This window comes from Brassica oleracea, chromosome C4, assembly GCF_000695525.1.
Source record: "Brassica oleracea var. oleracea cultivar TO1000 chromosome C4, BOL, whole genome shotgun sequence".
NCBI lineage: Eukaryota > Viridiplantae > Streptophyta > Magnoliopsida > Brassicales > Brassicaceae > Brassica > Brassica oleracea.
This window is the reverse complement of record NC_027751.1, coordinates 36,526,782-36,536,613: the sequence shown is the minus strand read 5'-3', so window position 1 is coordinate 36,536,613 and position 9,832 is coordinate 36,526,782. Positions and strand designations below refer to the sequence as shown.

The following is a 9,832-nucleotide window of genomic DNA, read 5'->3' as shown; positions in this document are numbered from 1 at the left end:
GCGAGAAGCACCGCACACCGGAAAGGTAAGCGAATTACATAGATGGAGACGGCTCAAGGTCAAAATATGGAGAGTGGGCAAAAAACATTTTAAAAGAGTAATGTTCAAAAATGTGACAAATTAAAATACAATTCTGACGCCAAAACCATCAATCTTAAAATTAACAAATGCCTAAATGCAAAGTTATTAAAATTCAATATAATTTACATTAGAAGCTCACTTCACCACACAAGTACTATTATACACACAACAACACATTATTGAAAAACAAACACATAATATATTAACATATTACCTAATACTACATAACACAATAAAACATCAAATAATTATCTTTACAAATAAGACTGACCACTTAATTACATCATCCAAAAGTTCATATCTAACAGCAATAAAACAATATCCAGCGCGAAGCGCGGGCACCCTTCTAGTATAATAGAAAAAGATCTCAAATAACTCAGTTAGCTGCACATTTTATCAAGTCAATAGTACTTATAACATGTAACATAGTTACCTAAAAGTTTTAATACATATAATATTTTCTATTCTGTCAAAAAAAGTTTCAGTTTAGAATGTGTGCATACAGCTTTTACACAGTATTGCCTTCACAAAAAGAACTATGGGAGTGTATTCAATTGGGTATTCTAGGTAATTTTTATTAAAATGACAAATCTATTGTTATTTAAACATGAATTTTAAAAATCCACTAGATATTTTTTGTTTTTAAAAGTTTTGCCTAATATAATTAGATTTTTAACGTTAAAACCCCTCAACTAAATTAGTTTTCGGTAAAAACCCCAAAACTAAGTTTTTAACGGAAAAACCTCAAACTAACTTTATTTAATGAATTAAATTCTAGCAGGTCATAATTACCATTACTACCAGTAAATCTTTAATGTAGGGGTTTATACATTAAATAATATTTAATCTGTTATCCGTGTTTCTAAACAATTCTCATTTAATCTGCTATCATAGTTGAGGGGTTTTACCTTTAAAAATCTTAAAAATTCAAAAATTTATAATATTATGTAAAAATTAGTAACTTAAATTTTTAAAAGTAGAATTTTTAACATTATTGTGTAAATATATGAGTTTGATGTGTTTTTTAACATCAACATTATATATGTATAAATTTAAAATATAATAAACATTATCTAAAGATATACCTGTAATAAAATTATTAAGAGATTAAAAATGTAAAAGAGAGATAATATAATAAAAATTATATATTATCTAATAAAAATGTAATAATTAATCTTTAGATAGTTTTTATTATATTTTCTGGGGTTTTACATTTTTAATTTATACATATATAATGTTGATGTTAAAAACACATCAAACTCATATATTTACAATTTTTTTTTTTAAAATGCTGATTTTGAAAATTTAAGTTACTAATATTTAGATAATATTATAAAATTTTGAATTTTTTTTGGTTTTTTGATTTTTAATGGTAAAACCCCTCAACCATGTTTACTTAATGTAGAAACCACTAAAATAAAGATTTACTCGTAGTAATGGTAATTATGATCTGTTAAGATTTAATTCATTAAATAAAGTTAGTTTGAGTTTTTCGTTAAATACTTAGTTTGAAGGTTTTTACCCAAAACAAACTTAGTTGAGGGGTTTTAAGGATAAAAATTCAGTATAATTTATATGTTTGTGTTTGTATAATCATATTTTTATGATATTAATTTAATAGAATAGATAATTTTTTTAAGATAAACTTATGTATGCAGACTCCCAATCACAACAGGAGAGGTATGATTCGGGAAGAGGCGGTCGGTATGGATATCGAGGAAGAGGTCGTGGTAGATTTGGATATCAACAAAACATATATTATAGGCAAGAGAGAGACGCATCAAAGGTTGAGTGTTACCGATGTGATAAGATATGTCACTTCGCTCAGAACTGCCCTACAACTTCCACAAATAACCAAACTAATAAGAAAAAACTAGAATACAACGCATAATCTAAACCTACAACTTCCACAACAAAAAAAAAAAACCAAATACTATAGTAACACTAACTCAATAAAAGTTTGGAGCCAGAAAAAGATCAACAAAGAAAACTAACTTACCTCATCTTACCAATAATATCATGGATAGAACAAGTAGATGTTAGAAAAGATAAAAGGATATTCCTTCTGTACCAAAATATTTAATGTTTTGAGTGTATGCACAATAATTAAGGTATACATTTTTTTCTAAAAAAAACATTAAAAATATAAACCAAAATTAATTTATCCAATCCTTAAAAATAAATATAAAACATCACTGGTTACACAGTATTCAATAAAATTTAAATTAATATAAAATATCAAAACATCGTCTATTTTGAAACAACATAACCTTTCTAAAACATCATCTATTTTGGAACGAGGGAGTAAAATATAAGACAAAGCATTCCTCCGAGATCAAAGGAGCGTGATCAAGCACCAACCCAAAAAACCCAAAAAACCCAAAAAGATCAGAGAAAGAATAATCATCAGGTGACCAGAGTCACCACGAAACAAGAAGACACATACCTCAAGCACCGGAATCACAACCACCAGCTAAAAGGTAAGAAGCACCTCACAAACTAAACAAGCACATACAAGACGTTCATGCCAGCGAAGAACCACAAGCTCTAAGTAGAAAAGACCAAAGCTCCAAAGACTAACTCCGCACACCTACACCAAGGAAAGCAAGAGAAGAAAAGAAACAACCAAAGGGAGGGAGAATGGAAGCCTACCACCGAAAAAAAAGAGCTCAAACTTTAGACTAGAAATAACCTTCCAAGCACACAAAGCATGCACAGAAGAAAACACTATCCAAACCTGGAGTAGCAAATATGGCGAAAAAAGAGCCACCAGAGAAGCGAGCAGCAATGAAAGGTGCAACAAGATGAGAGAACTAAGATAGAAAAAGAGACGAAACAAAATCATCAAACCGTGGAGCCATCCTCGAGCTATGAAAAAGAGCATAGAAGTCAGATCACCAAAAACCATTTTATAAGCCATTATAAACATATTTTAGTTATTGAGAGGAGCAAGTGGGTCAGTGGTCGCACCACCTCTGCTGCTATCTCACCTAGCGGGGTTCGAACCCTGCAACTGCCTCTATTAAGAGGAACTACTAGGCCATTGTGCCACAGAGAAAAAAAAAAACATATTTTAGTTATTTCTTACCTTATTTCCTCTTCCTCGTTTGTTCTTTCTAACTTGCTTAGACTCTTCTGATGCATCTACATCCTTCATTTTTATTACACGGTAAAAAGAATTAACAAACTATATTAAACATTTTTTTTTATCAATTTATAAATACTTATAAATTAGCTTACATCATTTGTTTTTGAAGTTTCATCTCCTTTACCGCCCTCATAAACTTATGTATCATCTTCTACAGGTTGTTCTTCTTCCTCATATGTGTTCCCGTATTTAACAAAAAGCAATAACAGATTCACAAAAGTTTATAAATTTAAAAACTAATATTTTTATACACATCCTATCTCGTTAACATTTTCCTTCATTCAAACAAAACCCAAAACACATTCATTATGAACTTGTAAACATGCATGTTTTCCTTTGGACATACTCAATGAAATGTGAAAGAGAATGCTATAAACCATTGTAAATAGATCTTAAATTTCTTTTACATTTTTTCCTCTTCCTCGTATGTTCTTTTTTAATTTGCATTTTCTTGTTTATAATTTTCCCGCACACGTTCGATGTATCTTCATTTACTTCTTCAACCTCTTCCATCCGACCCTATTTACAAAAAAAAAACAATAATAGATTTTTAAGGGTCTATAAACAACAAACTGATACTTGGAAGTAACTTTAGAAACCATTATAAACGGATTTTAAATATTTCATACCTTCTTTCTTTTTCCTTGTTTCTTCACTTTAACTTTCCCGGGCTCTTTGGATGCATCTTCATTTACTTCTTTATCCTTTAATTTCGATAAGAAAAGTTACATAAGCTTTAATAAATATTTGAAAAGATTATCAATTGATAAAACTTTATAAATAAGCTTACTTCATCATTTTTTTTGAAATTTCACTTCTTTTACCACTGTCAACAACTTCTGTATCACCTTCTACATGTTGTCCTTCTTCCTCCTCTATCTGATCCTATTATAAAGGTTCATACACATCAATTAGCTTTATCAATTTATAAAACAATAACAGATTTAAAAGGCTTATAATTTTAAAACTGACAGTCTCAGTTTATAAAGATTTATAAATTAGCTTATTTCATTGATTTTTGAACTTTGTCTTTTCGACTTCAGTATCAGCTTCCACTTGTTGCTCTTCTTCATCTTGTGTCTTCTCCTATTTCAAAATTCATTGCTATCTAACTGCAAAACGAAATAAAAATATGAAGTTAACTTTTAATCATGGTTTGAAGATAAACATCTCAACACTGCAAGTAATAGACCCCACCCTCAATTGCTAAATTGTTCTTCTTTATAAAGACTTATAAATTGTCGAGTTGTACTTTTAACAATATCCTAAAATCCAGATTTATAAGAGATTATAATAATTTTGTAAAATTGCAGTGTTCACTATCCGAACTATTCAAATGACAAGTCCAAATCAACCTTATTTGTTGTTTGGATAACAGAAGGAAACAAATCATAAAATTACTTAAACGCATTTATATAATTGACATGAAATCAACTCTTGTTTAAAAACTTCTTTATAAAGACTTATAAATCGATGAGTTGTACTTTTAATAATATCCTGAAATCCAGATTTATAAGGGATTATAATTCTGTAAAAATGTAGTGTTCACTATCCGAAAATCTTAATCTTAACCAGAACCATTCAAATAACAAGTCCAAATCAACCTTATTTTTCTTTTGGATAACAGAAGGAAGCAAATCCTAAAATTACTTAAACCGAGATTTTTAAAAACCAATGTTCATCATAGAAATTGTTTCTCTTAGATTAAACCATTAGAATGAGAAGTCTAAACCAACAGTCATTGATTTTTTGACAGCAGAAAGAACAAAATCAACAAATTACACATACATACAAGTTGTGAATCTCGTACAAGAGTCGATATTTTGGAAGTTTTGATCGGTTCTCTGTAATCGATCGTCGGCGGCTGCGTGAGAGAGAGATGGCGATGGATCTCGACGGAGAGAGAAGATTGATATGGAAAGAGACGAGATGGATCTCGGCGTGGAAAAAGAGGAGATGATGGTTGAAGATAAATGTAAGGTTAGTTTAGGTTTTTACATATTAATGAATTTGGTATTTATAAAAATGTGCTTTAATTGGTGGAATAAATGAATAGTGGTATCAAGAAAAGTGTATAAAGTAAAATTTCCCATATATATATATATGATACATGTTGTCTTTTATATAATAAGGTTGATTTGGAAAAATATTAAAAATTATCAGTGTAATTCATTAAAATAATAAGTTAAATAAAATATATTAATAATAACATTAAATAATTAATTTAATTCATTAAAATTATCATTGTAATTAACCATTCTAATAATCAACATGGAAGCTACACATAAAAAACGGGAAATTACCAAAAATATTACATTCATAATATCATTTTCATAGTTATAATAATCATTTTTACCCTCAGTTTTAAAGAGGAAAAAATACATTTATAACTCCAAAGCTAAATAATTTAGATTTAGATTTAGAGTTGAAGAGTGGGGGTATGATTTTCAGAAAGTGAAATTTAGAATTTTAATAAATATATAAATAGTTTCAAAAATAAATTTTTTTTAAAATAGTTTCAAAAATAATTTTTGATTTTCAAAAATAAAGTAAAAAAAAGTTTCAGAAAAACAATTTATTAAAAAGTTCGAATTTAAAAAAACTATAATTCAAAAACATAAAAAAATATTTTTATTTTTATTTTATTTATTTATTTAAATAATTATTTCCCTTGTTTTTTAGTAGTAGTAAACATAAATAATAGTAAGAAAATGGTAAACTTGAAAATTCTCCATAAAAACAGATTTTTCAAATAAGATTTTTCAAATAATAGACATTATTTTATGTCGTCGACCATCTAGTTCATAGAGAAGGTTCTAGTTTCACAGACAACGAATGATCAACGATCACTTGTCTTGTTAAATTTAAAAAGTATACTATTATCTCACAGGTTGGTTACAGAGGAAGAACTTTGAAGCTGCCTCTTGACAAGATTAGTGTAGATTCCATTAAAGCTAAGAAGCTCCTCATGAGTCCCTTTCTCAGCCACTTGACCATCTGATATAACCGCCACACAGTCTGCTGTCTTAACAGTCGATAACCTATGAGCTATCACCAGAACCGTTCTTCCCGCCATCAACGAGTCCATAGCATCCTGCAAAGTGGATTCAGGACATGAGTTAAACTTTTTGAACCTTGGTCTTTTGAGTTCTGATTCCAAAGATCTGTTTTATTTACCTGAACAAGATATTCGCTTTCAGCATCGAGTGCACTTGTTGCTTCATCGAGGAGCAAGACTCTCGGGTTTGTAAGAAGCGCCCTCGCGATTGCAATCCTTTGTTTCTGTCCTCCTGAGAGACGTACCCCACGTTCTCCAACAACCGTTTTGTACTTATCTGGGAATGTTTCTATGAACTCGTGTGCATTCGCCATTTTCTGCAACAAAGTTTCGGTTTAATTTTTCATTACTGAACACAACAAAAGAGGTATGAGAGGAGGTGATTACCGCTGCATTTTCTATATCTGAAAGAGTAGCTTCACCGTCAAATCCATAAGCGATGTTCTCTTCCACGGAACAGTTGAAAAGAATCGGTTCTTGGCTGACAATGCTGATCTGTAAAGAATGTGGAGATACATTCAAGAATCAGGTTCTACCATATATTCAAAGACACGAAAGAAACAGAGAAACTTTTACCTGTTTGTGAAGGTACTGATGAGATATTTCCATCAAAGAAACTCCATTAAGCAAAATCTTTCCCTTGACAGGATCATAGAATCTCTCTATCAAATTGGCTATGGTCGTCTGCAAAATATGGAATATATTGAAAATCATTTTCCTCAAACCCCAAACCGAAAAGAAAACTGTATGATCAGAACTTACTTTTCCTCCACCACTTGGTCCTACAAGTGCAACTTTTGAACCTGGTGTCAACCTCAACGTTATCCCCTGCACAAATTCAGTTAACATAGAGTTAAATAGCTCAAAAATCAAATTTTCATAATGCCAAACGTTATATGTTACCTTCAGTATCATGTGACTAGGGCGAGAAGGATAAGCAAACCAGACATCATTTATTTCCACATCTCCATCAGGATTACTGCAACCATATAATAAAAATGAAGCAGATCTTTTATGATATAGAAAATTACTTTGAAGAATATGAGAGGAGGTCTCACCCTACAGGACACTTATCCCCTGAATTTGGCATGCTAGAAACACGGTCCAAGATCTGAAAAACCCGTCTACTAGCACCTGCAGCTTTCATCGCAGTTGTGTACAAACTTGATAAAGAAGATACCGATGAACCAACTACAAAAGATAAAAAAAAAATATCTTAGTTTATAACAGAATCATTTTTCTTGCAAAAATCCATATAAACAAAGAAACACGATGCAAATGTAACCTGTGAGACTATAAAGAATGAAGGAAGTGAGTGCTCCGACAGTCATGGAACCAGTTATTGTTAAGTATGCTCCATAACTAACAACAGTAATCACAGATAACGTGAAAGCTGCGTTTAGTCCTCCAAAGAACAACCCGACAAGTACCTAACTCAACCAAACACAGACTTAAACATCAAAACGTTTAATATCATGAAAGGGTTTACGCCACAAATACTCACAGCTTGTTTGAGTCCTAGCTTCAGAGTCTCATCAACTTTCTTGGAGTATTGTGAGACCATATAACTTTCTTTCGCAAACGATCTAACTGTTCGGATTGCGCCAAAAGATTCCTAAACATGATCCAATCAAAGCCAGTTTAAGATACTAACAGATAAATCTTATATGAGTAGCAAGAAAAAAAATAACCTCAGCAATGGATGCAGCAACAGCAGCAGCTGCTTGAGTTTTGTGTGAAAGTTCGCGGAGATAACGCCCGAATTGCTTAACAGCAATGGAGATTAATGGAACTACTACTAATGCCAACACTATAAAGCATAAAGCAAGCTTCTAACATGTTAGTTTATTAAGTTTTTTACAAATAAGAAAAAAAAATGGAAAAGAGAAGATTCTTACATGTTAGTTTCCAAGAAGATGAAAACATGAAACCAACTCCAATAAGGGCCGTTGTTACATTGCGAAGAGCTTCAGAAAGATTTGTAGTAGCGGCGTTTTTAATGATTTGTGTGTCTTCAGAAAGTCTACTTAAGAGCTCTCCAGTTTTCGTCACATCATAAAATGCTATTTCCTGATGCATTAGGTGTTTGAACAGATCCTTTCTCAGTCGAGCCACAACTCTTTCGCTGGCAGAGTTAAACAGCCACGACCGCAAAGCCGTGCACAAAGATCTAAAATAAACCAATAAGTATTTAACTTTAGACCCAAAAAAAAAAAAACTCTAAGGATCAAGCAAAGGACTAAGGAAGATGTAATCACCCGACAACAACGATAAGCAGAATGACTATGACAGCGTTTCTAACAGCAAGAATGGATTCAGATTGCTGTTCAGGCGTCTTGACATCTCTGGATACAATGTCTATAATCATTCCACCAAATTTGGGCTGTAACCAGAACAAAGCACACTTCAGAAATCAACATCATGTAAAATAGGAAGATAGAAGATGGAGAGATGAGAAACATACAACGAGGAGATTAGTTGTTGAAGCTATTAACAAAGCGATGGTACCAATCACTAGCTTCCCTGCATCAGGTTTTGCCTGCAACCATAACATTTTTGAGCATTGACTGAATCTTTAATCTACGAATGCTAATCAAGAATCACTCACCAACGAAAAGACTCTGCCAAACCCAACATTTGCTGCCTGAAAAAAGACAAACAAGATAACTTCACTTCTCTGTATATGAAATGTTTGTGCGAGAAACAGCACAAGCACATACCTCAGCTACACCGCTCTCGAGATCAGTTTTACCATTCTCGATCGTCTCTTCTCCATTTTCTTTCGTTCTATCCTGAAAGAACGATCAAATTTGGCAAAAAAAAATTGAAGAATCAAACTTTGAGACAAGATGATCGTTCCAATCGAATGATCACTAGAGCCCCATGCTTTGAAAACCTAATCAGACGCTTCGAATAGTACTTTCAAGTAACACTGACACTTGAAAAGTGCTATTGGGTGAGCAAAGGACAAATCTTGACCAAAAAAAACATGCTTCTGAGAAAGAAGATAAGGTTTAACTGGGAAACCTGGTTGTTCTGCAAGAGAGGATCCCTATGGCCTCTGCTTGACGTCCCACCAGTCATCAGTTTCTTGTAGCCCATCTCAGAGTTAAAACCTTTTTCTCTTATTTCTGAGAGAAGAAGTTAAGGAATCTCTATATGTGTTGTCTCGGAGAGGATCTTTCTTTTGTAGCCATGGAAAATCCAATTGGTTACAAAAAAAAAAATCCAATTGGTGCTTGTTGTTTCTTTTCCTCCAGGATATGATTTATTTATAATTTTCTTGAGAAAAATAATAGTCTATAAAATCAAATAAACTAGTACATAAAGTAGGTTGTGGCAACTTTATGACAAAAATAAATGTAAACATTTATACGAAAATAAAATAAAATAAAATAAAATAAAATAGAAGTCTTCTCCGTGGTTCAAAGGCTAAGTTTGGAAAAGTGTTGAGATCGCACAAACAGAGAGAAAAATATCAAGCATCAGAGCAGCTCCGTCGGTTGTAATAAGTGTTTTTAAAACCGAACCGACCCGATGGTTAG

General features: G+C 31.9%; 1 protein-coding gene and 1 long non-coding RNA gene across 3 annotated transcripts; both read right to left on the bottom strand.

Moving 5' to 3' along the window:
• Positions 1-3,536: 3,536 nt before the first annotated feature.
• Positions 3,537-5,281, bottom strand: LOC106341337. 2 transcript variants are annotated; one of them, XR_001269604.1, is made up of 4 exons: positions 5,022-5,281; positions 4,020-4,341; positions 3,859-3,933; positions 3,537-3,748 (listed from the first exon to the last, which is right to left on the bottom strand). It is a non-coding gene; the product is annotated as an uncharacterized LOC106341337 (long non-coding RNA). The 2 variants fall into 2 exon arrangements; XR_001269605.1 differs by having other exon boundaries at positions 5,040-5,281.
• Positions 5,282-5,944: 663 nt separating this feature from the next.
• On the bottom strand, positions 5,945-9,547 carry LOC106336666 (ABC transporter B family member 27). The gene is made up of 16 exons (XM_013775570.1): positions 9,315-9,547; positions 9,008-9,079; positions 8,896-8,931; positions 8,752-8,826; positions 8,546-8,670; positions 8,186-8,457; positions 7,979-8,097; positions 7,792-7,902; positions 7,573-7,717; positions 7,346-7,478; positions 7,191-7,266; positions 7,050-7,115; positions 6,864-6,971; positions 6,675-6,782; positions 6,407-6,604; positions 5,945-6,323 (listed from the first exon to the last, which is right to left on the bottom strand). The coding sequence occupies exons 1-16, from the start codon at positions 9,387-9,389 to the stop codon at positions 6,114-6,116; spliced, it is 1,929 nt and encodes a 642-aa protein (XP_013631024.1). The 5' UTR covers positions 9,390-9,547; the 3' UTR covers positions 5,945-6,113.
• Positions 9,548-9,832: the final 285 nt, after the last annotated feature.

What these genes read in the sequence shown, in the direction of transcription:
- LOC106336666 (XM_013775570.1), bottom strand. Translation starts at nt 9,389, where the DNA reads ATGGGCTACAAGAAACTGATGACTGGTGGGACGTCAAGCAGAGGCCAT. An exon ending in CTCTCTTGCAGAACAACCAG is followed by an intron (nt 9,080 to 9,314) that starts GTTTCCCAGTTA and finishes TCGTTCTTTCAG; the next exon opens with GATAGAACGAAAGAAAATGG. An exon ending in CTGCTTATCGTTGTTGTCGG is followed by an intron (nt 8,458 to 8,545) that starts GTGATTACATCT and finishes GGTTTATTTTAG; the next exon opens with ATCTTTGTGCACGGCTTTGC.